This window comes from Meleagris gallopavo, chromosome 22 (assembly GCF_905368555.1).
Source record: "Meleagris gallopavo chromosome 22, MGAL_WU_HG_1.1, whole genome shotgun sequence".
Taxonomy (NCBI): Eukaryota; Metazoa; Chordata; class Aves; order Galliformes; family Phasianidae; genus Meleagris; species Meleagris gallopavo.
In genome coordinates this window covers 2,267,473-2,295,183 of record NC_139425.1, presented here as the reverse complement: position 1 = coordinate 2,295,183, position 27,711 = coordinate 2,267,473, and the positions used below count along the sequence as shown (strand labels likewise).

The 27,711-nt window shown below is 51.0% G+C and overlaps 2 protein-coding genes and 1 long non-coding RNA gene across 5 annotated transcripts; 2 read left to right on the top strand and 1 right to left on the bottom strand.

The window, feature by feature from the left end:
• Positions 1–6: 6 nt before the first annotated feature.
• Positions 7–4,083, bottom strand: PXMP4 (peroxisomal membrane protein 4). The gene is made up of 4 exons (XM_010722296.3): positions 3,824–4,083; positions 3,480–3,542; positions 2,477–2,675; positions 7–1,527 (listed from the first exon to the last, which is right to left on the bottom strand). Exons 1-4 carry the CDS (start codon positions 3,937–3,939, stop codon positions 1,264–1,266), a joined length of 642 nt encoding a protein of 213 aa, XP_010720598.2. The 5' UTR covers positions 3,940–4,083; the 3' UTR covers positions 7–1,263.
• Positions 4,084–4,117: 34 nt separating this feature from the next.
• On the top strand, positions 4,118–23,999 carry ZNF341 (zinc finger protein 341). 3 transcript variants are annotated; one of them, XM_085241400.1, is made up of 15 exons: positions 4,118–4,506; positions 7,889–7,999; positions 9,326–9,513; positions 10,540–10,692; positions 11,369–11,605; positions 12,933–13,128; positions 14,080–14,164; positions 15,193–15,383; positions 16,335–16,528; positions 17,631–17,839; positions 19,195–19,291; positions 20,823–20,955; positions 21,384–21,495; positions 22,244–22,314; positions 22,928–23,999. In XM_085241400.1, exons 1-15 carry the CDS (start codon positions 4,476–4,478, stop codon positions 23,437–23,439), a joined length of 2,520 nt encoding a protein of 839 aa, XP_085097526.1. In that variant the 5' UTR covers positions 4,118–4,475; the 3' UTR covers positions 23,440–23,999. The 3 variants fall into 3 exon arrangements, 1 of the variants encoding a protein (XP_085097526.1); XR_014887719.1 differs by lacking the exons at positions 21,384–21,495; positions 22,244–22,314; positions 22,928–23,999 and adding an exon at positions 19,750–19,854 and having other exon boundaries at positions 20,823–20,957; XR_014887720.1 differs by lacking the exons at positions 20,823–20,955; positions 21,384–21,495; positions 22,244–22,314; positions 22,928–23,999 and adding exons at positions 19,750–19,854; positions 19,961–20,087.
• Positions 4,514–5,520, top strand: LOC146542921 (uncharacterized). Its single transcript, XR_014887721.1, has 2 exons — positions 4,514–5,074; positions 5,215–5,520. It is a non-coding gene; the product is annotated as an uncharacterized LOC146542921 (long non-coding RNA).
• Positions 24,000–27,711: the final 3,712 nt, after the last annotated feature.

The window sequence follows — 27,711 nt, the reverse complement described above, 5'->3', positions numbered from 1 at the left end:
GCCACATAAAACCAGCACATCAGGAATTATTTTAATGCACATCATTATGTGAATGGTCATACAGCAGTATCAGTAATTCATAGTGTTAACAGTTTGATGGTATAAACTTTAAAACAGCTGTTGTTTTTGATGAAGTGGAGCACTTCTCAGCTGCCCAGTCAGCCCTCTGCGAAAACCCACTGTGTGCTGCTTCTGGCACTCAGCAGAGCAGTTTTAAAAGGGAGACCCACTGGTACCTCCACGCTCCATGGTGCAACAAGACTGCAGTAACAGCAGGGACATCCAAGTCTGCTCACAGTTAATGCACCCCACAGCTGTGGTGGGGGGATTCTGAACCTACCTAAGAGTAACCCAGGTGATCTTCCACCAAACTGGAAGTGTTTGTTAAGAAGTGTCACTCACTGCTACATACAAAGTACCCAGAGTTCTATCTGAGGGCAGGCAATGTGCCTCAGCCTGTTTGCAAAGGAGCCTTAAGTAGCACAGGGGGTTTTGGTATTTAGTTCAATCGGCTTTTCAAAGCTTGATCAAAAAGCTTTAAATAATTGCAGAGTATTAATTAGCGTGCTCTGTAGAGGGACAGATTTATCCCAAGTGCATGAGAGGAATTGAGCAAAAATATTTACAGGGCTTGTATCAGAGAGACTTCATGGTTTGATTCAGTCTCCCTGAGAGAAAACTGCAGAGGAACTCTCCTAGGGAGAACACAGCTATCCCTGTAAAGGTTTGTATTGGATTTCCTGTCTTCCATAGAAATCAAGGAAAAACATCCCTGCTTTCAGAATCAAGCAGGTCCCCAACTCCCATCTCACCACTGCAGTGAGTGCAGCAGCACAGAAACACCCTTCCACCTTGCAAGCATTCAGATAATGCCCAGAACATTGCTTCCATGATTAGATCTATTCCCCACTTACTGTCAAGTTGTCATATTAAAAGTGTTTTTTTTTTTCCTTTTAAAGAAATGCAATAAGCAAACAAAATAAAAAAAAATAAGGTCTCTTTAAAAGAAGACTGATTTTACTGAAGGTTCCCAAGGCATTTTACTCTCCCTGAGGCACTGCAATGAGTTTCCGTGGGGTATTTACTAGCTCTAAACAGAGCTAACAGAAGACTAATGAGAATATTTTGATGAGGACACAAGAGGCAACTCTCTTTGATAGGTATTAATTTAAACACATTCATCAGTCAAGAGCAAGAGGACCACCTTTTCCCTTAGCTGCTGGAAAGCACCATCCGCTCCACAGGTGTTGTACAACGAGCCAACTATTTGCTCTCAGGCTTTTTGTTATAAATGAGGAAGTCAGAAACGTCGTGCCACACGTTGCTGTCATCATACAGGTAGGTCATGGAGGCCTGCAGGGAAGGCTGCAGGGTCTGCCGGTGGTACTCAAAGAGCCAGAGAACTGTTCCCCACACCAGAGCAGCAACAAGTGGGAAGGGATCCTGCTTGGGCTGTGGGATGCAGCCCTTCTCCACGGCCAGCCGAGACAAGCCGAACAGGATGCGAGACAGCAGGTACATAATGATCTGCATGGAGAGAAAACCCAGAGAATGTCAGGAAAAGAGCCTGGCTGGTAAATCTGATCAGAGTGAGCAATTCAGCTGTGATAAGCTGTGCAAGAGAGGCAGAAACAGTTCATCCCGTGTAACAGCAAACAGTCTGTAGGTTCACACTTCAAGCCATCTCGAACTGGAGATGTTTGTGCCTTCCCTATCTTCTCCAAGTCCTACTGCCACATAAGTGCTCTAGTTTAGTAAGCAAGAAATTACACCTGGTGCAAGAAATCTTTGCAGTTGCAGATCAGTTGCACAACTTTCATCAAAGCTACCTCAGATGCTGCTGCTGATATCCACAGAGCAGCCTCGTTAACCTGCCAAGATACAAACCCAGAACTCTGGGCACCACCTAAAACCCAACTGAAGGTATGGTCTTAGAGCAGGGGGTTGTGCAAGTGGAACACTTGTGATTCACCTGTGCCTACATGTTTTATTGACCCAAATTAAAGCTGCTAACAAGCAGCTTCAAACCAAGCTTTTCCTGAGCAGCTTTTGTCAGTTTACCCAATTTAGTCAAGTGTAGCTCTGCAACCAACCGTTCTCCACGCACAACAAAGCTCAAGCTTGTGGGTTTAGCTCAGCAAGCAGGCAGATTGAGCACAGTTACCACAGGGCAGAGGATGGGTGGGGTAACCCCACAGCTTTGGGTTGCCAACCTGTCTTCCTACATACAAGTGCAGCTCTGGAGGTTCATCAGGATGTTTAGCTCTCAAACTACAAACATCACCATGGGGGCACACAACCACTTCCAGTGTCTGAGCACAGAAGAGTCAAAAAGAGAACTCTGTACAATGAGCTGTACTATAAAAGCAATGCTGCACAGGGAGAAATGGGCCAGGCTATACCAACCACTTCCTGGCACACAACCCACCCATCTGTTAGTCTTTCTGTCAACCAAACGCTCAGCAAAGACATTTACCTGGCTGTTGATGGGATTGTTCTCACCGAACACTAACCAACCCCCAATGCAGGCTGCAAAGAAAGAATGAAATGGAATTTTTTTCCCCTGTAGTCGGGACTGCAACGCCATCAGCCCCTTGTAGGTGAACACAAAATACGCCAAGTTCCGGGAATGAGTGTAGGTGGCCTGAGCAATCGATTTCAATTTCTCTCTTAAACTGAACAAAAGAAACAGAAAATTAGGAGAGCAAAAAGGCAGCATTGCCAGTGACCAGCCCGGATCTTACACGCCTCCAGCCTGCCCACCCACATCAATAGCTCTGATACCCCCCAAAAACATCTCCTGCTTTGTGAGGGAGGAGGGATCACTGACTCTGGGTCACTCACCAGCTCTCCTCACACTCTGCATTTGTCCAATTCTACAGACAGCCAACCAGCTTTTTATTTTTTTTCTCTTATCTAGATAAGAGTTCAAATTTCTGGCTAACTGGGAAGACCCACAAAGTGGTGCAGCTCAGTGAATGAAAGCACAGAGGGGAGCAGAACGCTGCTGTTTGCATCTGCTGATTTCTCACCTATCCATTGCCCCTCAACAACCACTGCATGAGTGATTAAGTTATTTATAGAGAGAGTGGTGAGGTGCTGGAACAGCTGCCCAGAGAGGCTGTGGATGCCCCGTCCATCCCTGGAGGTGTTCAAGGCCAGGTTGGATGGGGCCCTGGGCAGCCTGGGATGGTATTAAATGTGGAGGTTGGTGACCCTGCGTGTGGCAGAGGTTTGGAGCTTCGTGATCCTTGAGGTCCGTTCCAGCCCTGGCCATTCTGTGATTCTGTGACTGACCCCAGCAGTACGTCCATCTGTGTGCACACCCAGGTTACCCTGCTTAACACAACAGTCTGCACCGAATGCGTCCGACTTATTTTCTGCTTTTTAAACGTGGGCTCTATGGGAGCAAGGAGTAACTAACGCTTGGATGGAAGCACCCCAGGGAGCAGTGCAGAAGTGAAGAAGCAGGGCGGTACCTTCCACTCCTGAACAGGAAAGTCATCACCAGGGCATGGGGAGCACGAATTTTTGCTCCATACCTGCAAAAGCCAGAAGCGGGAAGATGTTTTGTGCACCCACGCTATCAAACGACCACAGCTCCATCCTACCGACAGCCCGCAGGTGCTACAGGAGCGTCCCGGCCGTTCTTTTCGGGAGGCCCGGCAGCAGCACAGCGCCGCGCGATGCCGGCACACGGCAGCGGGCACGAAGAAGCCGCTCAGCCCCGGCGGCACAGCCTGCCCCGACCCCGGAGCCTTTCCTCCCCAGCCCCCACGCGCGGGCCCGGACCTCGCAGCGCTCCCCGCCGCCCAGCACTCACACGGCCCCGTTGCGGAAGCCCTTGAGGACGGCGAGCGCGGCGCGGTAGCGGCGCTGCAGGAGGAGCGCGTTGATGGCGCGGAGCAGCGCGGCCGGCGGACCGGCGCCGCCCGCCATGGCGCGGCCCGGCACTCCGCAGCGCTCGGCGCGCCCGCTTCCGGGGGGCGGGGCCGCGCCCGCCGCGCGCACGGGCCACCTGGGCTGTCCGTCAACGCTCTCGGCCAATAGGCGGCGACATTCCGCTCGCCCGTTCGTGCCGGCAGCCAACCGGAGGCGCCGCTGACCCCGGGGCGAGGTCGGGACCGCGCTCGGCACGGCCGGCCCCGAGGGGTGTCCCGAGGCGCTCCCGACCCTCGGCGCAGTGCCGGCCGCCGGGATGCCGTCGGCGCCCTCCCCGGTGCCATGCTAAAGCACCGCCGGGCGCTCCGTGAGCGGCGCCGTTCCCCTCCGGCCGCCCCCGGCCGCGCCCTGCCCGGGGAGAGCGGCTCGCTGCCCGGCCCTGTCCCGCCGCGCGCCCCGCTCCCGGCCCGGGTTCACGCGGCGTGCGGAGGCCGCCCCCTGGCGGCGGGTGCTGCCGCCCCTCCCTCCGCCTCCCCTCCCTCCTCCCTCCATGCCCGCTCCGGCTGTCGGGTCGCGGCCGCCCCGGCTCCAAGATGGCGCAGGCGATCTTCGAAGCGCTGGAAGGTAACGGCGGCGCCGCTCCCGTCCGGCCCGGCCCCCGGGGTCCCGCGGTTCGAGGCCGCCTCCCTCCTCCCCCATCCCCGCGGACGGGCGGTGCGAGCGGCCCCGTGCGGCGGCTGCAGGGGTGGGAGCGCGGCCGGGCCCCTCCGTCACCTCCGCGCCTCCGGGCTGCCGCGGCATCGCGGTGCCCGTCCGTCCTCGGGGCGGCCCGTCGCTCCCCTCCCCGCGCCCTTCCCTTTCGGGCCCTCCCTTTGCCCCCCGCCTTCTGGCCACCCCTGCCCGCTCGCCGCTTCGGGCGGGCGCTCTCGTCCGTCCCTGCACACCGCGTCCCCTCCCGTCCCGTGTCCCCGCGTTTTGGGGCCTCCCCATCACCTCGCTGTCCTTTGCCCGTTGGGACACCGATGCACGATAGACACGCCGAGCCGCGGGGCACCCAATCACCCAGCTGGGACACCGTCAGCACCCTGCTGCCAGCACTCTGGCTGCTCCCCCCTCCCCAAGGCTGCAGGATCCGGCCCCGCTGCTGTTCACGCTCCCCTCCTGCCCCCAGCCTGCTGCCTGCCCTACGTGTGTGCGTATGTTGGTGCACGGCTCCGTGCCGTGTGTGCAGGGCTCTGTGGCACGGCCTGCACCTGGCTACACAGGGCTCTGTGCTTGGGGTCAGCCTGCTGCAGAAAAGCTGTTTGACCAGGCATCTTTTTTCCCAAATAGGATTACATCTTTTCCTTTGACACGTTGTCAGGCCTTGTGTCAGCATCATAACACTGCTGTGCAAACGGCACCTGCGGCCACAGCGGCAGAAGGATGAGCAAGAACAAATATTTCCCTCAGTTTGGTCAGCTCGTGGTGCGTTTGACAGCACCTTGTGTGTGCCCAGGGGCTCCGTTTCCTCTCTGCAATCAGCTCCATGCTGTGTTGGTTTCATTGCAGAGTTCAGGAGGCCAAAGCATCTTTGCAAATTGTGTTTGTTTTTCTTTCTTTTTCCCAATAAATGATGGCTCTTGGTAGCTGGACCTATTTGCTTTGTTTTGCTGACTGGATTGATTACAGGCTGAGGGTGACTCAGTGTCTGCGTGGTGCAGTCGTGTCCCCAGTGAATGCCATGGGGCAGAGATACCTCTGCACTGCCACTGCAGCCCTTGGAGCTGTGTTGACAGGAGCAAACCAAAGGGTTTACTGTGTGAAATTTGGGGCTTGAGATGATAGGAAAACCTGGGTGAAGTTGGCAGTTTTGTTCTGCTCTCTAAACTGAGAGAGATTTAAAAGGAGAGGGAAATAACAGCCCAAATCAGCAGTCTTGGATTTTTATCCTGGCTTCCCCAAATCTGTGTGTTTCTCTCAGGTCTCGGGAAGGCATGCTGCTGCTGGGAAGGCACAGATGGCTTTTTTCATGGCTGAAGAGCATCCTGCAGGCTGTTATCAGTGCAGAACTGCTCCATAGCTGTCTCATGGAGCTGCAGCAGCATAACCAAGCAGCTGTGCCTGCCTGGCTTTGTTGGTTACTATATCTTAGATGTTTCCCTCTGTATTAAATCTGTCACTGTGTGTTTGACTTGTGAAATGCAGGGACACCCTGTGCATCAGTGCAAGTTGACAAAAGAATGAAGAGCAGTTATTTCTGTTGTCTTGGGCTGCTTGGCTCTGGCTGTGTGTGCTGCTGATCCTGCAAGCAGGATTGAGGCCACCGTGCAGCTTTTTCATTCTGAAGATCTGTCAGTGAGCCAGAAAGAAAGCCCAGAGCTGGGCACGCCAAGTGCACCATTCTTGGTGCAATGGGAATAATTCCTCATTTCCACTCTTTTTGCTTATTCCCCAAATATACTAAAACTGAGCATTTGATCCCCAGTTTTCTTTTGTATCCTCCTAGCTTACTCCCTCTGCAAAAAGGCTGCTCCGTTCCTCTCACTGCTTTGGATGTGTCAAGCAGCGCCTGCAGTGTGCTTTGCAGTTGCCCAGGAGATGCTGTGCAGAGCAGGAGGTGTGTTTTAAAGCCAGTGTGAGAGGATCCAGCGGCGTGGTGCCTGCGGGATGGGATGGATGCAGCACTCTGCAGAGGGAAGGCTTGCAAAACTGGCCCTGCAGCTCTGCTGTGCCTGGCTGTGATTGATGTGACAGGGCTCCCATCGGCGCGGCAGGGCGTGAGGCAGCGTGATCTGCTGCTTTCCAGTAGCTGCTACTGCCCTCCGCCCCCTGGCAGCTGCAGAACAGTGCTCTGCTGTCTGCCAAGGGCACGTGCGGCGGTGTGACCTCTCCTTGGTGAGGGATGATTGATGGAAATGGTGCTCGTGGAGTCTCCCTGTTGTTGGCTTCGCCCTGGAGTTGCGGGAGAAATGGGTGTTTAGAATGTCTTTAAAACGTGTGACCTCTCAGTGGGGACTCTGCTCACCTGCACCGTCGGAAAATGATTGGACTGACGGATTTTCTCTTTAGTGCAGCACATAATTCCAAGGTCCAACTAGATAAGAGCTTAATTTGGCAAAGATCTTGGAGAAAATGTGTGTGCTGGGCTCAATGCAGCTGTGTGTCTCTGGCCACGTTCCCTCCGTAGGCGAGCAGTCCCCAGCTCCTGTAGTTAGTGGGAACATTTTAGAGCCTTTTAGTTGTAATGAAAAATATTTGTGCCAGGCCAAGTGAGCTGGTTCTTGCAGCAGTCTGGGTGTGCATGCACTCATGGAGCCTCACAGGAGATGGAAATAAGAGCGTGTGACTGGCAGCTCGTGAAGGAGAGGCACTCATGGAGAGGTGCAGAGAGCGAAGGGAGCTGTGGTCCTGCTTGCTGTGTGTCCCAGCACTGAGTGGCAGCCAGTGCTCCCCAGAGCTCCTGCTTAATACTTCCTGCTGTATAAATCTTCCTGTAGTTTGTAGGCCTGTGTCAGATCAGACACGGGAAGGCTGATCTTGAAAACAGGGAGGTGTTTTAAGAAAACATCTTAAAGAAGCTCAGGTGTGGGCTGAGTCCAGGATGCTGCACACCAGGCATTTTGTCTTCAGCAAGCTTGGTGGCTTGTCTTTGCAGTATCCTGCTGTCTTCAGAGAGAGCCACCAGGCTGCTGTACTGGGCAGCCCATGACTTCCAAGTGTCTGCCTTGTAGCTATCTAAGCATCCTTCCTTGCTGCAGTGGGCATCTGGAACCAAGCCCCCTTTCAGCTTTCCTTGTACTTCTTCCTTTTCTATTCTGCTTGTACCAAAGCTTATACAGAGACACATAGGAGTGTTGCTTTAGTGTGAATCTTAATGCTGTGGAGCACGGTGAGAAGGTGAGGGTGGCTGTGCAGCAGAGAACTTCCCTCCACGACTTGCTTTGAGTGAGCTCCTGCTCCCCGGGTGCTCCATCCATGTTCATGCCATGCTTGATTTACCACCTGTGCTTGTGTCTTCTTCCAGGAATGGATAATCAGACGGTCCTGGCTGTGCAGTCCTTGCTGGATGGTCAAGGAGGTGTAACAGATCCATCTGCTCAAAATGTCAATGCAGCTGCCCCCATCCAGCCCATGGGTGAGTTCTGGGGAGCAGAAGTGAGGCGAGGGGGCCGTGGGCTGCAGGTCTGCCCCAGTGTGCTCTCATGGCTGTCAGAACAGCCAGCTTGTCCATGTTGGGTGCTGCTGTGAGTGTTGGAATCCCTCAGCAGGATGGGCAGAGCAGGAGGAAGGGTGAGTGCCGAAGTGAGCAGAGATGCTTTTGGGTGGTTTGTGGCAAGAGTGGCCTATGTGTTCTGGATAAAGGTGGGGAGGGAGGCAACAGCTGCTCCTTGCTACTACCTGTATTCATATATCTTAATTTAATGAGCCGTTTCTTATCCTCTGGGGATGTATTCAGCCATTGGGTGCCTCATCTGTGTGAATGGATATGGGAACAGGTAGTTCCTGTGCGTGCAGAAACCCACAGTGTTCAACCAAGGGCGCTCTGAGTTAGATGCTGAGTTAGGTGCTGGGTTGCACACATGCTGTATGCTGACAGTTTGGTTGCAGCAGACCCAGCAGCCAGTGCAGTGGAATGATGCTGTGAGTCTTTCCCTGGGAGAGTGTTTATTCCTTCAGCTCTTTTTCCCCTTGTGTGAGCCAGCCAATAAGATCAAATTAGACAGTGAATTACTGTGTTGCCCTGGGGGAGAGAGAGAAAGTCTTCTGTGGTGGCCAGGATCTGAGCTGTGCCCCTGGAGAGGTTACGGTCTGCATCCCCAAAACAGATGGGAGATACAACTCTGTGAGCTTCAGGATATTTTTTTTCCAGAGGTTTGAGTGCAACTGGCTCAAGTAAAAACTGCCATGTGCTTTTGTGATCTACTGGTGCTGCAAATTTCATATAGACCAGTGATGACTGGGTTCTTGTCTTCTGCCTCTAACATCAAGCAGAGGCACCAAAGACCAGCAGTGCTCCTGGGGGTGGGATTCAGGCAGAAGTTGCAGTTGACTGTGTGATCTGATGCACTTACTTCTCATCCTTTGTGCAACCTGAGTAATAAAGTCTGTCTCATCCGGGATAAAGCTTTGGAAGAAGCTATGTAGATTAAAGGAAGGTGCTACAGGAGTGAGGCTGGATTGATTGATCGTGCCATTGGGATGAGAAGATGATGGGATTCAGCTCATCTCAAGGAGACAGCATGTTTTGTGTTTGGAAGCACAACTGAGACAGGTCTCGTTCACATTAGTTGCATTTAGGGAGAATTTAGGATTAGGGAAGGACAGTTGCACCTGATACCTCCTGATGATATTCTTGAGATGCCAGGATACATTAAGTGTCTGTTTTCTTGCCTTTACTGGCTGTAGCTCGAGTGTAGCACTGGGGAGGACCTGCAGCAGTGACCTGTTTCTCTAATTGCAGATGATGAAGATGTGTTCCTGTGTGGGAAGTGCAAGAAGCAGTTCAACTCCTTGCCTGCCTTCATGACCCACAAGAGAGAGCAGTGCCAAGGAAACACCCCCTCCCTCTCCACGGTCTCACTGGCCACCAACAGTGTGTACACCCCTTCCATCACATCAGTGCAGCAGGCTCCGAGCACGAGCCGACAGGTACCATGCTGTGAACCAGCAGGCTCTGCCACCGTGGCTGTGGGAGTGGATCACCCCTAGGTGATGCTTTTAGGTCCAACGATGCCTCATAATTCACCACTCTCAGCTGTGGTCCTCTTAGCTTTTGACCTCCCATTAAATTTGCCTCGTTCTCGCAGCAAGGTGTCCTTCAGAATGAGTGTCTGATACACCTTTCTGAGGCTGGAAGAGGTTCTGCTCAGGACCACCAGGTCTGCAGTGTGTTTGAGTAATGACCATGCAAAGCTCAGTGGGAGAGGCTCTCGCTGGCTCATGGCCAGAAGAGGAAGGCAGGTGTCTGTGGCAGCCTCACCCCTGTGTCCCTTCTTTCATCTCCTGCAGTTAACCCCATATCACGTGCTGTGTTGTGCAGTAGGAGAATATCCTTGCCTCAGTAGCCCTCCTTCCCAACAGACTTAACAGGAGCGAGTCCCTTGTGCACGACACATGCTGTGCTTGCAGCCATGGTGGTTTCAGAAGTTCTTCAAACCAACTGTTATTTTTTCAAGTTTACTCAGTGCCAGCGGATGGTGCTTCCCAGAAGCAAAATGGGAGCAAATGCTCTTTGTTTTCATCCATAAAATAAGGACATCCACCCTCCCCTGCTTTTCACCATCTGCAGCCAGAGCAGCCTCTGTCTTCCTCCACCTTTTCTGGCTGGCAGGAAATATTCAGTAAAGACATGATCTTGACTGTCACTAGTTTGTCCTGTAGAACTGGTTAATAACCACTGTTTTGAACTGCAGCCAGTGACCTCGTCCTTGAGCTGCTGTCATCTTTTATACCATTTTCTGAAGAACATTTCTGGCACCGCTTTATTGTTACAGCTAGAAACTGCCATGGACTCAACAGGAAGCTGTAGGTAATTACTTTGGCTTCTCACATCCTCTGGTCGGCAGATAGAAGAGGCTCAGAGGCTCAGCAGTAAGCTGTGTCATCGTATTTCTGAGTTTATTGCATTGTCTTGTTGCTGGTCGACAGTGCCTTGTTTGTTTATTTTTCCTTTAGCAAATTTCTACGTACATCACTGTTCCTCCGTCGCCTTTGATTCAGACCCTGGTGCAGGGGAACATCTTGGTTAGTGATGAGGTGCTGATGTCAGCCATGTCTGCTTTTACATCCTTGGACCAACCCATGCCAGCGGTGCAGCCCCCAGTCCAGGTAAGGGACATGTGGGCTGAAGGGCCTTCACTTCTTGGGACTGTGGTTGTGTGGCAGGAGAATGCAGGTGGTTGATCAGAGCCTAGAGGTCTGCTCTGATGCAGAGTGCTGGGCACCTTCCCCAGGGGACAGCCAGGCTTGGGAAGGGGCATTGGATAAATGACAGGGTAACTCAGGCTTTCTGCTGGTGTCCTTGTTGCTGGATGCTCAGATCTTTGCAATGAGATATCCCCAGCTTTCTGCTGCACTCCTGTGTAGTGGTTAGTTTCCAGAGCCCTTATCAGTTTGCCTTATGCATCCCTCTTTTCCTGGCATGGTAGTTCTGGGTTTTCCCTAAGGCTGTCCATGCTGGATACACTCCCTTTGCCCTGAAAATATCCTCTGTAACCATAGGGTTTAAAAACAAAGCAAAAAAGCAGTGGGGTTTGAATGCTTGGGTTCTGGAGGAGATGGTGTCTATTGCCAGACCAAATCAACCTTCTGTAAGTCAGCAAAGTCTGATCCAACCTGATGTTTGGACAGCGCTGCTTTGCATCAAGACACCATCACTATTGTAGGTGCCCTTTTGGTTTGGGACATGGGAGCATGTGTCAAGAAGCAACCCCTCCAGCTTTTTGCTGCTAGAGCAGTGCTGTGTTCTCAACATCTTGTCTGTCTTTCCCTCTTCTGGTTTTAGAGCAGCTTGAGTATGCATGCCGGGGCTGGTTACCTCTCACAGCCCCCTCCGCCTCCACCTCCCCCCCCACCACCTCCTCCACAGCCCCCACCACCCCCCCCACCAAGCCTGGGGGCTCCGGGGCAGCCCAACACCGGCAGCAGCGTGATTGAAGTGTACAGTGCTCCTGCAGCCATGGCAGCAAACAGCTCAGTGGAGATCCAGGCGCTGGGGATGCAGCCATACCCAGCCATGGAGGTAAGGCTGTCCCCAGGCTCTCTGTACTCCCGGGCCTCTTCTAGCAAGCCAGACAGCAGTGCTGCTTGGGCTAGAAATGCTGAATTAGAGACTGGGAGGTTATGTTAGTTTGCCTGAGGGATTATTTCCTCTGGGGAAAAAGTACTGATCAGCAAGATGAAGGGGATTCTGAGAACTCAAGAGGGTGGTGAGGCTCTGGCACAGACTGCCCAAACAGTTTGTGGATGTGCCATCCCTGGAGGGGCTCAATGCCAGGCTTGGCGTGGCCCTGGGCAGCCTGATCTAGTGCCTGATTTAGTGGCTGGCAAACCTATTCACAACAGAGTGGGTTGGAAATAAATGGTCTTTAAGGTCCCTTCCAACCCAAGCCGTTCTGTGATTTTATGAACAAGCAATAAAGAAAGCTGGAGGGCAGATGCAGGCTTCCTGCAGGTGTTGCAAGAAGGTGAAGAAGGTGCTGAGGTGAAGGAATTGTCTCAGGGGTGCAGAGCACTGCACTGTGCATTGCAGGCTTAAGTGGAGGGAAGAAGTCAATCTGAATGTCAGTGAGCTTGACAAAGGCAGCTTCTCCTAAAGAGAGGCACAGGCAGGAGTGGGTTTAATGGTGGATCAACTTGCACAGCTTCCATGTTTGCACTGACATTCACAGTTCAAACTACTGGGTGTGACAGAGGTTTGCCAGCCTTACCTTTGTAACTGGCTGCTGACAAGTGAGAGTGCTCAGAAATGGATGGGCATGTTGGGTACTCGGTACTCTATGCTAATTTATCAGGGTGGGAAATAGGAATGCTCTTAAGCCATATCACTCTTTGTTGGTCTCTGTCCTTTTCTCTAAACATCCATTTTTGATGTGCTGATGTAAACAGCTCTGTTTTGCCACCTGAAGTTTTCTTGTGTTTTCCTTCCCATCTGCAGTCCTGCTGGGGCAGGGCTGGAGGTCCCAGCCTTCAGGGTGCTGTGTGCCTGCAGGCTCAGTGGTGACGGTGCCGGTCACCTGCCCTGGAGGAATGAGGAACTATTCCATGTACTAGGCATAGGCAGGGTATTAGAGGTCTCTTTCAGTGTTTCTTTGATATTCTTTTCCTGCTGTAATAAATCTTGGATGCTTTGTGATGTTCAGCCAGAATTCCATAGTGTGCATAGTGTTAGTTTTAGAGAAACGTTGTTGAATTGGTGAACCAGAAATTTATGGCAGGAAGAAAACTCAGCCAGCCTAATAACCTGATGTGCTAAGTGTTGCTGGAGATGGAGGATAGTAGGAACTGTGCTTAGCACAGTATTGTGCTGTGTAGCAAACCTCTTTCCACTGGTAATGGAACTCTTGCAGGTACCAAGCCAGTGTGTGGAAAGTCCTGTGTACCCCTCTCCCCCTGTGTACAGCCCTGGGAAGCAGGGGTTCAAGCCCAAGAGTACCAGCGTTCCCACACCTTTGACCAGTGCAGGAGGAGGCAACGTGGTTGGTTTTGATTCCACCTCAGCTGTCAAAAGTAGACGTTCCAAAAGTGAGAGTGGGCTGCAGGAAGGTAAGTGTCCTTATGGCAGGTACCCTGTGCTAACCTGCAGGCCACCGTGCTTACTCTGTGCCACTGGCTCTCAGGCTCCTGTGGGGTGGCACTGACTGTGCTGCAGCTCCCTGGGAGGAGCACCACCCCCTGCAAAAGGCTGTCAAGAGCAGGTGAAAGTCTGGGCATCCTTCTTGTCTGTCCCCTCTGTGTACACATGGAAGGACAGTCGCTGTGCTGCTGGATGGGCAAACTTGTGCTAAATCTCTGCAGCTTCATGCTGATTGGATCGCACTTAAAAATGAGGGGATCCTGCAAAATAAGGTGTTAGAGCTTGGTCCGTGTTACCTGAAGCAATAACACTCAGCTGCAGTTCCTGTGGGCCAGCTAAGAAAGCCTTGATTTCAAAGGCTGTATTATCAAGGGCAGCAGAGCCAACCCTGTGTGTGTTTTAGTGCCTGTGAATGACACAGGAGAGGCAGGACAGTGCACACCCAGCCACGGGACAGAGGAGTGCTGGATCCTCTGCTGGCTGAGCCTGCTTGCTAATGGTGTGGTGGATGTGTGCTCAACAAGCGACAAGGAGGCATGAGATGGAGGAAAGCCAACGTGGCCAAGATTGGACCCACAGAGTTAAAATGTTATTTGCAGAGGCGTGAATGATCAAGCAGCTCTCAGTCCAGTTTCCTAGAGCAGCCCATGGTTCTGCTGTTTTCCATTGGCTGGAAGGTTCCTTGGAGTGGTTAATGCCCAAAGGGAATTCCCTGCCTCCCAACTTCTGCTCTCCTCAGCACTTACTGAGCTAGCTCAGGCTACATTTGATAGGTGCTTGTTCCTTCACCTCTCCCCCATCTGTTCAGGCAGTCCTTTGTTCTGGTTCTGAAATGTCTTTGGTTGAAGGCCCTGCAATGGAGGGGGACAATGAGGTTGTGTCAGATCATGTCATTCCTGTGCACACTCTTACTCTTTCAGGGAAACCCAAGTCCCCAAAGCTGAAATGCACTTACTGTGACAAGGCCTTTACCAAAAACTTCGACCTGCAACAGCACATCAGAAGGTAAGGGTGATGCTAGCCTGAGCACAGTGGGGTGGCTGGAGTGGGTCTGGGCACAACCCTGCTGAGGGAGTCTGCACAGCCCAGTAAACCTCATGTTTGTATGTCTCCCAGAATCCATGCTCTAATGACCTTGTGCTTCACCCCTCACCCTCTAGGGCTTCTCTATAGGAGCGTAATTTAGTGGCTGAGGCGAAGGCTGCACCAAAGTTACAGTCTTCTTTCTGCTAATGGGCTGAGATTGGAGACCGTTCCTAACTGATGAGACCCTGAAAGCCACCTGTCTTCTGGAGCAGTGTTGTCTCCACTGCTTCCCTCAACCCTTTTTCTGCCTCCTTAGTAAGCTGCAGCTTGCATGTTTGCAGGAAGGCTGGAATCTGCAAACCATAAGCTAAGCTCAGTGTCTGCGTAGGGAGCTTTTATGAAAGCCAGAGTTTTGGCAGGAGGCAGTTGAGATCTTCAGCATTTTCTCCAGTGGGATATGCTGAGCTCAGGACAGATAAGGAGCAAATGGTGGTTTGCTCGCCTTCCCATCCTGGGCTCTATATCTTACATACTCCATGTATCAAAGCCAGCTTTTTCCTCTGGCAGCAGAGGAGCAAAGTAGAAGGGGATTTCTGCTGTGGGCAGGGGAGAGCAAGTTTGGGGACATCAGGGTACTGCAAGGTAGAAGCCACACGTATGCAGGGAGGATAAGTGACAGAGAATCTTTATTTATCTTTACTTGTGAGAAGAACGTTGGGGTCTCAGAATTCCATGCAGAAACTCTAACAGTGAATGACCTGATGTTGCTGCAGAGCTCTTTACCTCGCTCACTTCATCTGATCCCTCGTCATTTCCAGACTACCAGAGTTTGTGTTCTGGGCTTGTTTCCTCAGGCCTTTTACTATTCCTATACTGTTAGGGTCTGAAAACACTTGTTTGGCTGGTCTGGAGGCTGATCTGCCAAGCAGAGATGGTGTAGTGCAGCCCAGGCCTGGGGACTGCCTCCTCTTTCCACTGGCTACAGCTACAGTGCCTTCTGCATTCAGTCACACAGGTGAGAAGCCCTTCCAGTGCATCGTGTGTGGCCGAGCCTTCGCCCAGAAGTCCAATGTGAAGAAACACATGCAAACCCATAAAGTGTGGCCTCCAGGACTGGGATGCACCATCTCCCGCAACTCCATCACAGTGCAGGTCATGGCCTTGAACCCCAACCAGGCAGAGGATGAGGAGAACACAGGTTTGCTGCCTGGGGATGGTGTGTGCTAGGGGCAGAGCAGTGATGGGAGGGCTCTGCACATTTCTGCATCTCCTGATCCTCCACAGAGAAATGGGGAAGATGGGGGCTATGTGTGCCACTTGCAGTCCTGCTGTGGGATTTAATGGCATGCACTGGGGAAATGCAGTGGATGCTTGAGTTGTGTTTGCTCCACTCTTGCTGACAGCTTCATCCATTGGTACTCCAGCCTCTGATTCAGGTGCTGGTGAAGATAGTGGCTCTGTGTCAGGACGTGTATAGGAACGGGGAGAGATATCTTTCCCTTTCTCACTCCCAGACAAGTGCACCTTGGACAGGACCTGAACCACGCTTGGTAGCTCTGGTCTAGGCTGGAGATTTAGCACAGCCTGGTGCTCTGACCTGCTGGCAATATGCAAATTGCCTGGACTGGTCTGTTCTCTGTGGCCAACTGAAAATACTTGATGCAAAGGAGAGCTCCTTGCTGGTAGGCGTCTGTCCTTTCTCCTGATGACCTTGGTCACGAGTAGAAGTGAAGAAATAGCACTGTGGCAGTGTCATACCTAGGACAAGGTTCAGCTGCAGCTGGTCTCTGCAGACAGCAGGGCTGCTACTGGCTGGATCTGACCACCTGTCTCCTGCTGGACATTTGAATAAATTTGGCACTAGTTCCCCCTTGGCAGCCTGCCATACTCAGAGCACAGTTATGTTCCTGGAAGCACAATGGTAAAGGGAGTGGGTCAAGGAGGGGAAGATGGAGTAGTCAGGGCTTTAGGTCATCCGTAGACAAACTGTGCCATTAGAGAGTGAGGTTCTGATCTAAAGATCTGCCTTTGAAAGGAAGAGCCTGGATTCAGACCAAGCCTGGGTATCTCTCAGCAGCACAAAGTTTGCAGAGCATCTTTCAGAGCTATCTTGTGGCAACCTGTGACTTTTTCTCTCCCTTTTCTCCAGGTTTGACTCAACCCTCTAGGAACCCTGCACAACCTCCCCAAGACATGAGCCCCATGGAGGAGAGTGATGCTGGCAAACTGGAAGCCAAACAGGTTGTCTTGATCGACAGCTCTTACCAGTGCCAGTTCTGTCCCAGCAAATTCAACACCTATTTCCAGCTCAAATCACACATGACACAGCACAAGAATGAACAGGTAGGGACAGAGGGTGCTCTGTGTTTGTGGTGAGATTGAGACAGCATCTCAATCTAAAGCATACTGCCTACTTGGTAAATTCTTGCCATTCAGCTTAGCTCTCTGCATGTCGGGTTGCAGCTGTGTGGTCTGGGTGGCTTTGAAAAGCTCTGCTGCCTCTGTCCTGCTGAGCCACTGGTGAAAAATCAGTCAAGCAGGTTTGAGTGACTAGAGAAAAAGAAAAAAGGTAAAATCCAAAGTTTTCAGAGTAGGTGGCAGATCTTGCATTGTAGGACGGTCACTGCTGGGGCACTGTGGTCTCGCTCCCTCAGGTGGTTTCATGTGCTCACAGAAACATCTCCTTCTCCCATCTTGCTTTCTTGCTTGTTTTCTTAGGGGAGTGCCTTGGCAATTTGTGTGGGCAGAGCAACTATCATGTGGAAGTTGAATAGGTTTAGCCCAGCCCTCAAGAAGTGAGAGAGCTGAGGGCTAGAAGGGTTCACCTTTTGTAGCTGATCTTACCCCAGGGATAGAGATGGAAAGAGGGCAAGACCTGCCTGTGGACTGTGCTGAACTTGCATGATCTCTGCAACTGTTGACCAGCAGCTGAAGTGGCTCTGAGGGTCAGGGAAGGGTTATGTGGGGCCAGCTGTGTGTGGTGGGGACCTTCCTTGAGCTGGGTGATCTTTGGATATCAGTTCAATGGCTGTTGTGCTGCAGGAGTGTAGTTTTGGTTCCTGTTTAGTTCAGCAGGTTCTGCCATTGTCTTCACTTACAGTTGTCAGCTACGTTTTGATGCTGAGCTGCCCTGCACTGTTATTCCCAGTAGGGAATGTTTGGTTTATCACCGTGTTGTGCTCCTGCTGCAGGGCAGGGTTTCCTTGCTATGCCTTGACTGAGTGCTCTTGGCCTCATGGGCAGTGCCTGGGCATGGTCTGTGCTCTGGGAACCCTGATGCAACGTAGTGCAGGGAACCTTAGTTCCTCTTAAGGCAGTGGTTGTGTTCTATGAAGTACCCAGCTGCTGTGATTTCCACAAAGGGAGATTTCTCTGCCTGTTACCAGAGGACTTGCCCTGTGTGTTTCCATGGCCTTTCCACTTTCCCTCTCATTTCTTCACCCAGGTATACAAGTGTGTGGTGAAAAGCTGCGCTCAGACCTTCCAGAAGCTGGAGTCTTTCCTCGACCACATCAAGAGCCACCAGGAGGAGTTGAGTTATCGTTGCCACCTCTGCAGCAAGGACTTCCCCTCCCTGTATGAGCTGGGCGTCCACCAGTACTCGCACAGCCTGCTGCCCCAGCACAGCCCCAAGAAGGACGTGGCCGTATACAAGTACGGTGGCAAACAGGGCTCACAAGGCTTGTAGGAGTGGGTGTGTGCAGAGTGTGTCTGTTTGAGAGCAGGGGGAACATAAGAAAGGTGAGGAGGCTGCTTGCTTAGCAGCCATAATTCTCCTGGACACACAAATGGTAGATAGGGGCCTCTCCACCAGGCTGAGCCAAGCATTTTGAATGCAAGGACCCTTTCAGAAGGACTGTCATTAGTTATTTAGGAAGACCTCATCACTGCAAGAGCTCTTATCATCAGTCAGGAGTGAGGTGAGTGTAGCTGAGTCTGCTGCAGGCTGGGCAAGCGACCCTGGGAAGCCCCTTTCAGCTTGATTCTTTAAATACCTGCAGCAAAGGGAGTGTGCTCTGCAGAAGCTGTGCCTGGGTAAAATGAGTTATTACTTCTATTCTTCTGCTGTGAAAGGGCCTACAACCTGGAGAAGCCTTTCTGTAAGAATAGAGGGAAAGGGTGAGGGAGTTCACAGCTCTCTGGGGATGTTGAAATGCCTGTAGGGATATACAGGAAGAGTAGGAAGCCCAGAGGATATTGAAAGTCACGTAGGACCCTAGTGGAATAGATAGCTGCTGCTAATTACACGATAGTTTCTAGCCATCCTTGTGCCTGGGGCTTCATCCTAAAGCTTATTGGCAGAGATCTTTGAGGTCAGAGCTCTGCTTATGTTTGTGGAGGTTTTAGTCTGCTAAAGTAAGCAGAAGTTTCACTGCAGATGCATGGTGTGAGTGTGTTTGTTCCTCATTGATGATGCATGTCCCCATCACGCATTACCAGTCAGCTTTGGCACAGGTCTCAGAAATACTGCCAGGGTTTGTGAGAATTGGTGGGTCAGGTGGAGTGAGCTCAGGGGTTGCAGGAGAGGAGTCGGTGTGAGCTGAAGCTTTGTTAGATGCTGGGGACCCCACAGTGAAGCATGTCACCTTGGGGCTGCTCCAGCCATGGGAAATACGGCTGTGCTGTGACCCCATGCTCAACTCCTTCACTTGCACGAAGATGGGAGGAGATGTTTTATGTTAGGTGAGATCTTAGTTGTCTCCAAGATGATGTGGAATATGTGCTCTGGTCCTTGGGTGCTCCCATGGGAGTTTGAATAGAAGAGCAGTAGTACTTGAAAGGTTTTCCAGCATCTTCTCCTGGTGAAGGATGTTAAGTTTGTGTGTGTGATCTGGCCGTGTGGGTTGCTGAGGTTTCAGAGCACCTAGGTGATGGTGTTAATGTCTGTACCAAACTGACCCTGCCAAAAATCAATGCGGAAGGTGGCTGGTGAAGGGCTGGGCTGCCCTGTAGGTCTGCATGTAGTGAGAGACCTGTTCACAAGTTCTGTCCTTTCTCTCTGCATTCAGGTGTGTGAAGTGTGTAAACAAGTACTCCACTCCTGAAGCCCTGGAGCACCATCTGCAGACAGCAACGCACAACTTCCCCTGCCCTCACTGCCAGAAGGTGAGTGGGTGACTGCTGTATGAGCCAGTCCTGGCTCTGATGGCACAAGACCCCTTGGATCCCTTTTCTCTCCCTTCTACCTCAGTATGGACTGGCAGGCTCACAAGATGCTTTTCAGAGAGGCAGAGGTGGTTACACCCCTGACCTCGTGCAGAGTGCATTCCTCCCCACAGTGCTGGCTTTTCTCCCTGGTCCTCGTTTGCTGACCTGATGAACAGAATTTGTAAGGGGAGTCCCCTTATTCCCATGACAATGCAGAACTGCACGCTTTAGGCTGCAGACTTTGTTTCTTAAAAGTAAGTGTGTCAGTGGTGAGGTTTTGGGAAGCCTCAGAGTAGTGGTGGTGCCTTTGAGCCACCATGCTTGTCTGCCCATGGCTGGAAGAGTTGTGAAGAAACCCGTGGGTCCCGGGGGAGCTCTGACACCTACGTTGCTGTCCTCATCTCTTGTTGCAACAGAACTCTCTGGGTTCCCCCTTGGTCCCACCTTTTGGATGAGTGCTCTGTGTCCTGGCAAAGAGAAACCTTTCAGAATGATGTGACTGGGACCGGCATGATGCACGGGTAGGTTTTGGCTGGAGGTGCTCATTTCAGCATGGCCCTGAACGGGGCTTGATGGGCAAATTTTTTGTGGTGTTTGAATTTTAATAAATTATTTTTTGAAATCCAGACTGAAATGCTCCTCTGTTTAAAGCAGAGGAAATGAAAATCCTGCAGTGGGGGCAGGGACAATCTCAAAGGAGTGACCACTCTGTACTGAGGTAGTTCAGGAAGGGAATACGTGCTCCTGGCATGGTTAGTAACCCATTTTTCTTTACCTGCCTTCTCTCCACCCTTACCCCAAGTGACGGATGCCCTTCTGAGCCTGGATGGGACTTTGCATGCCGCATGCATGTTTGAAAACCCATTATCTGCAGCATGATTTTTAACTTCTATTTGTATTTTTGCTAATATTCTGTTTTCTGGAGCTCTGGGTACTGAGTACTGGGTAAGAAATGTCTAGGCTCTCCTTTACTCCCCCTGGATGTGTTCTTGCAGAATCCTCATTAGAAACTCAGCTTGAATGTTTCCAATATCCTCATCACACGAAGGGAAGCATTCATACTGACTTTATAAAGACCATGAGTGGGAGCTCTTGATAATAGATAACAGGGAGCACAAACTCAAATCAACAATATGGGAAGGTAGGAACAGCTGGGCAGGGGGAAGGTGTCGTGGTCCTGCTGCTGGCTCTAGCAGGAAGCTGAGCATCTGTCTAGGGCGCTGGTCCTCAGCAGCATGGTGTCAGAAAATTTAGCAGTAATGTTTCAGTTCATGTGTTTCTTAAGGGTAAGGGTTTGTTTTGTTGTGTGCTTTATCAGCTCTGTGTGTATTTGCCCTGTACAAAACTAAAGGTCCTCTCAGTGCTTCCTTTCCAAGACAGCAGTCACTGTGAGCTCGTGCTTTTTATACAGGCTACAAGTCCTTTGCCCGTTCAGCTCAGCGATGTCCCCTAGTGCTGCTGACTCAGCCTGGTTTCTGTGTGCTAACAGGTGTTCCCCTGTGAGAGGTACCTGCGCCGCCACATCCCCACCCACGGCGGAGGCAGCAAGTTCAAGTGCCAGATCTGCAAGAAGTTCTTTCGCCGGGAGCACTACCTCAAGCTGCATGCCCACATCCATTCAGGTACGGGGCTCTGCTGGCACTGCAGTGTTCAGTGGCTCTGCATCGTGGTCCTTGCTGAGCCCTGTGATGCTCTGGCTATTTTCCTGACATCCGGAGGAACAGCATGTGAGTTACTTGTGGTAACGTGGCTTTTAGGAAATGTGTGGTTTTCATTCAGTCTTGTGCCCAGTACTGTACCAGTTGGAAGTGGAACACAGAACTAGCTTCCCCAGTGCCCGGGGCTGCAGAAGCTAAGGGAGCTGCCCTGGAGAGCTCACACAGTGGGGATAGTATCCATCTATTTACCCACAGGGCAGGGTAAGGAATCCTGGAGAGTTTATAAAGTAGAGCAGCACTGCTGCCAGTGGGAATCCTGAACATGACTAGAGCAGCCCTGTGTGACTGCGCTTTCCCTGTCTCTTCATTTCTTTTTCTTTTTTTTAATCCAGGTGAAAAGCCCTTTAAATGCTCGGTGTGTGATGCAGCTTTCAATCGGAAAGACAAACTCAAGAGGCACATGCTGATCCACGAACCTTTCAAGAAGTATAAATGTCCTTTTTCGTACGTAGCATCTCCAGCATTGCAGCTTGTCTTGATGGCTCTTGGCGTGGTTTGGAAAGGAAGGAATGTCCCTTGTACATATCCTAGGGAACGTGGCATTTGACAGTTCTCTGCTGCTTGAGGAGGCGAGAATGCTGGGAACCCAGAAGTGTTGGTTGTGTTTGACTTTCTGTGGGGCAACATAATTTTGTCTCAGTTCATCAAATCCTCTAAGATAATGCCTGCCTACATGGGAGGCTTGGGAGATTGCACTCACAGAGCACTGGGGAAGAGAAAGAATATAATTGGAGCACAAAGCACAGATTATGTGAGTGCTGGGGTCTCCTCAGCTGCACTTAGAAGCAGAGGAACTCATGTACAAACCAAAGAAATCTAGATTTAGAAGGCGCATCCCCAAATCTTTGTCATTTCTGAGATAGTCAAGACTGACTTGTCCCTGCTCCAACCACCCTGTGCCTCCTTTCAGAATATTTCTGACTCCCATTGGAACCTTGAACCTGCTGTTGTTAGCAGAATTTATGGTGATGCAAAGGCGGTGTGTGGCCCAGCAAAGGCCACATGTCCTGATAGCAGCCTGTTTATTTCTTGCCCTCCCCCCAGAAAGGCTGAAATAGTGGGGCTCCAACTGTAACCATACTCAGAGACCCATCCAGTTTCTGATAAGGAGAAGGGCTATGGATCTCTCTCCAGTTTATGCATCAATCCTCAGCTGCTTCATGCTATTCATCAGCATTTGTTGTTCTTACAGAAGCCACACAGGCTGCAATAAAGAGTTCAACAGGCCTGACAAGCTGAAAGCTCACATACTGTCCCATTCAGGTAAGTGCAAAAATGATGCTCCAGCTCCTAATAAAGTTGACTCATTTACTACTGTGCCCTAGAAAACCTTTTTTGTTGTTCTTATTTTGGTTTTTTTTTGCTTTGTTTTCTGTCAAGTTAAAACTGAAAGTGTTTTCTTGTGTCTTTCACATCCAAAGCCCTGCAAATTGTGATCAGATGAGACTGTGCTGACAGTGCAGTCCATGACATTTTTAGATTTCATTTAGAAGAAAAAAAATTGGAATTTAAGGCTGTTCTGTGTTTTCATCACGATCACCTGACACATTTTTTTTTTCCTAGTGATATTTTAAACCTCTCACTTGAGGCAAGAACCATTATTGTAAACATTTCAAACAATGATGTTTGAGGTGTAGCAGTACATCCTTCTCTGATAGCAAATTTGCCTGGCACGATGTCTCTTAGACATCTCCTTTGGTTGTTTTAATAAGCAAGCTGAAAAGAATGGGGCTTGTTGAGTGAGAAGGTGGCTATTTCAGACTTCTATCAGAGAACACCTGCGTGGAGGAGGAGGTAAAGCTATCACGCTTTCCCTTTGCAGTTTAGGTTTTCCTGCACTCTCTAACTGAGCTCTCTCCTCCCATGCTATGTGCAGGGATGAAGATCCACAAGTGCCAGTACTGTAACAAGTCCTTCAGCCGACGAGCCCACATGATGGAGCATCAGCGTTCGCACACCGGCAACTACAAATACCGCTGCCCCACCTGCAGCAAAGGCTTCACACGCCACAAGTACATGAAGGACCACAAGTGCCGGCTGGGCTCACCCAAGGACAAAGATCTGCAGCTCAGGAAGCCCCAGAAGAAACGGGTGGTGCGGGGACGCAAAGCGGGCCTTTCCCTTCCCAACCAGCTGGCTCTGGGAGAGCTGAAGGACGGTGCTGCTGGGGAAAGCCCCCAGGAAGATGTCCCTAACAAAGAGCCATTCCAGGAGTCGGATGCTGTCCTGTCCATTGTGGTTGGTGGGTCAGGAGCTGCTGATTCAGACCTCGTCGTTCCTGGGCAGCCCAGCAGTATTGCATCCAATCTGTCCTTGGCAGAACTGCAGGCCGCCTCGGATGGCCCCTGCACCATGCTGGCTGTGCCCGTTTACATCCAGACTGAGTGATCATGCGTAGAGCCACTGTGTGGCTTGGGGCTGCTGCTGGGATTGTCAGACTTGGTGCTGAAATTTATCCTGGTGAAAAAGACCAAAGCTCTTGTGGGGAGTAGATGGATATGGGAGAGAATGGCTTTCATTTCCATTTGATCTTCCCATCCATGGGCGAAGGACTTCTTGGAAGCCACTGATGGCTACAAGGTACTGAAGAGAATGGCTCCGTTTTTTTCTTGTCCCTCTGCATCACTGGTCAGTTAAGGGCAAGAAAGACTTAAGATCCCTGAATCAGGGTGAGAAGGAGGAGCATATAAACTTGCAACAAACAGAGCTGCTGAAATCAGGCAGCTTTGCAAATCACAGCCTGTCCCATCTGTGGTTTTTCTGGCCTAAAAGCTGTATTATTGCCCAGTATTTGGGTGCCCTTTTCGAGAGCAAACAAATGATCCTTCCTAGTGGAAGCAAGTTCATTGTGAGATCCTTTGGGAACACTGTTCAGAAATACTCTGATAGACTTTTCTGGTATCTTTCTCTGCTCTTGTCAGTAAAAAGAACACCTTGTCTATACTTCATGAGTTGTAAACTGTGTGGAGTCAGTGGGTGGGAGCAGCTGTGTGGTGCTGTATGCACACATGTGTTAACTCCTTTCTGTTTGATGTTCCTTTCATGGTGTTCTTACATTTTTCTCCATATCTAAGAATCTCCAAGTGCCTTAGGTATTAATGATAATAGGTATAATGTATAATCACAGTTAAATGTGACACCTCCTACATACAATGAGAGAAACTTAGGCCTGGGTGAGGTCTCCTGCCCAGGGTCACACAGGAAACCTATAATACATCTATGGCCCAGTTTTCTAGCATCTGCTCTGGACTAAGTGCTGCAGGATACCTCTGTGCACTTCTCCTGTTGCTTCCCAGTCTGTATGTGCCCTTAGCTCAGTTTTATGGGTCAGTTAATAATTTCAGTTGATCATTGACAGGTGGGAAGTCAGTGTGATCCAGGAGCAAGGAAATCCTGCTACTAGAGTGTTTTCTGTCATCCAGTTTGATTCTCCTGTCTGATTTCCCAAGAGATTCAAAGCTGATGTGGCAGCACCCAACCAGGGCACCTAATGAGAGGGAACTGAAAATTACCATTGTGTAATGTTGAGAGAGGAGCTGTATGGGCAGATGTGGAGCCCAAAGTAGGTAGGAGAAAAGTCAAGTGTGCTGCTGCCTTCTGCTCTGGCCTGCTGGGCTCCCTCTTCCTTCACAAACCACATTGCCTTCAGTTTTATTCTGCCATCCAATGGTTCTGCTTGGTGGAGAAGAGAGGTGGACTCTGGAGAATATCCCTGCTGCCTCCAGGTCCACCTGGGACACACTTGTCTCCATACTCTGCTCTTCACTGTTGTTTTTTCATTTGTTTGTTTTTTCTTTCTCTGTGTATGGGTAAGCTGAGCTTCCCTTGGTAAATTTTCTGAGATTAACTGCTACTTTGTAGGTGCGAAAACACTGCATTTCCAGCCTGGGGGTGATGTGGGGCAGAGCATTAATTCACTGGGAGCTGACAGCCTGGCTGTGAAGTCCCTGCCTCACCTCCTGCTTCCAAATGGATTTTTGGCCACCAGAGCAGTCAACCCAGTGCCGCTGGTCTGACTGGTCTCACCACGGTGCCTGGCTGCTGCCTGCCTGAGCTCCAGGCACTCCTCCTGTCTCCTTGGAGAGACTCTGAAAATAGGAGTTTGCAGGAGAGTGTAGAAGAGATGGAGCTGCACTGTTCAGGGGTGCACAGCAGCAGTGCAGGAAGCTACAGAGATGTGCTGGAAATTCTGACTCAGTGTAGAGGGATTTCATCCAAGAGGGTGGTCAGACACTGGAACAAGGTTGTGGAGAGACAGTGGGGTGTCAGTACCGGGTTGTACTCAAAGCTCAGCAAGGCCCTGAGCATCCGGCTCTGAGTGGGCACACTTGGGAGTTAGGGCAAGTGCTTCTGTGCACCTGGGACATCTCTCTTCTGTTGAAAAGGGCAGAGGTTATTTGCCAATAATGATTTAAATACAGTTCTTGCAGGAGAGGAAACAGATTGCTAAATATGCTGTTCCTATTTTGCTGCTCTCTTTACCCACAGTGTATGGTGTCATTATGTGGTTCCGGGTGCTGGCTGCAGTGCTGCACTCAGGTCTATTTTGAGACGACAACATGTGGTGCAGCTCTCCTCCAGCTTGGAGGGCAGTCTGGAGGAATGGCCATTCCTTTCCGGGCCCTGCTTTCCTCCAGCTCTGCTCACAGATCAGTCTGTTGAAATGAGGTGCTTGAGCTGGTTTCCACTCGCTACAATGAATGTAATTCAAAGGTCAGCAGCAGAACCACAATACAGCGCCACGTGTGACTGTGGGACACAAGGGCTGAAATACACTGTCCTGTTTGCATGTGTGGTGGTGGTACACAGAGTTAGCGTTTCACATTAGCATAAACTTTTATCTTTACCATAACAATTATCCTCTGAGTAAATCTCAGAGTGATTATGTATAGATAATGTAACAGAGGACCCTGATCAGAAGAGAAGCTGGGCTGGGTGATTGTATAGATCTTGCCTTCAGAAGCTCTGTGGCTGCAAGCCTTATACATGCCTGATGAATGCTCCAGCACTCGGGGGTTTGCAGAGGGAAGGCTTCAGGTGTGGCACAGGGGCACTGGCAGTCCCAGCTGCTGGCTCTGCCCTTTGTTTGAAAAGCAGAAAAAAATAAAGAAGCAGTTATTTAAAAGAACATCAAGAAGAAAAAAAGATTAAATTTTGACGTAGAAAAATCTTGTGGGAAAGAGAACTGAATCAGGAAAAAGAGTAGATGCTGTTGTTGAGACATTGAGAGTGATGTGCAGTGCTGTTCTGTGTGTGCAGAACAGTTGTGCCAGGAAGGAGGCTCCTCACCGTATGCCAGGAACTCTGGAAACTCTGTTTCTTGTTGTTCTGTCCATCTTTATGAACTTCCCTGAAACCCTGGTCAGTTAGGATGTGCACAAGCTGTTCTATTTTCTGTGGGCCAAACTGGGAGAATTTCACCCAGGAACTGCATCTCTGCTTCTGCAGCATGTGCTGAGGAGGAGCAGAGCTGCTGGGCTGTAAGTCTGTGTGCTCTGAGCACTGACAGCTGGATACCTCTCCACAGGGTTGGCTCTGTTGGGGGCACAAATCTGCTGCCAGAAGCCTCTTGGCATTTTCTGGAGATTTCCAGGCAGGCCGACTGCCTGCTCTGGAAGATCTGGAGCTGATGCTGGATCAGAACAAGTGTCTCTGGTGCTCAGCATCCACCTCTGGCAGCAGATCATAGAGTCATAAAGGCAGGAAGAAAGCTGTGTCTGCACTCTGACATTCTGATATCTCCCTCTGAGAGGCTTCCTACCCTGGGAATGATTTCTGTAAACCTTGGATTTTTCTTCTCTGTATTTCTTTGTCTTTCTCCCGTGTTTGCCGTGACAAAGCTAACAAGCTAGAGTGAAGCAGGATCTGCCAGAAGGCATTGTTGGTGAACTCCTGCAAATGGACTTTTCTCATTGTCCTGCAGACTGTGCAGGAGGCAGTGCTGTGCTCACTGCATGGCAGTAAGCTGTGTCATCCAGCCCCTAAACCTGCTGGGGTGCAAACCGGGGAGGGGGGCAAAAAATGATCTGAGGAATGGAACACCAACCATATGAGGACAGGCTGAGAGAGCTGGGGCTGTGCAACTTAGAGAAGGCTCCAGGGAGAGCTGCGAGTGGCCTGTCAGTGTCTAAAGGGGCTGTAAGAAAGAAGGGAACAGGCTCTTGAGCAGGGTCTGTCATGCTGGGAGAAGAGAAAATGGCTTCAAACTAAAAGAGGAGATACTGGATGTAGGGAAGTTTCTAGGAGTGCAGTGAGGCACCGGCACAGGCTGCCCAGAGAACTGGTGGTGCCCCAGCCCTGCAGACACCCAAGTTCAGAATGGGGGGTTCTGAGCACTGATGGAGCTGTGGGCGGCCCTGTTCAGTGCAGGGGGGTTGCACCAGGGGGTCTTCAAGTGCCCGACTCAAATGATTCTATGGTTCTGTGTTTCCAAGGCTGCCGAGTCCTGCCTTGGCCCTCAGCCGCGGTTACGCCCAGCTCCATCTCTCCCAGAACGGGGCAGCCGCCCGCGGCCTGCGCCTGTTCCTCCTCCTGCTCCTTCCCCGTCGCCATGGCGACCGCCCATCCGCTGACGTCACCGCGCGCCAACGTCATTCGCCACATGACGCCACTTCCGGGTTCCGCCCGGCCGATCCGCCGCTCCCCGCCTTTCCCGCCGTG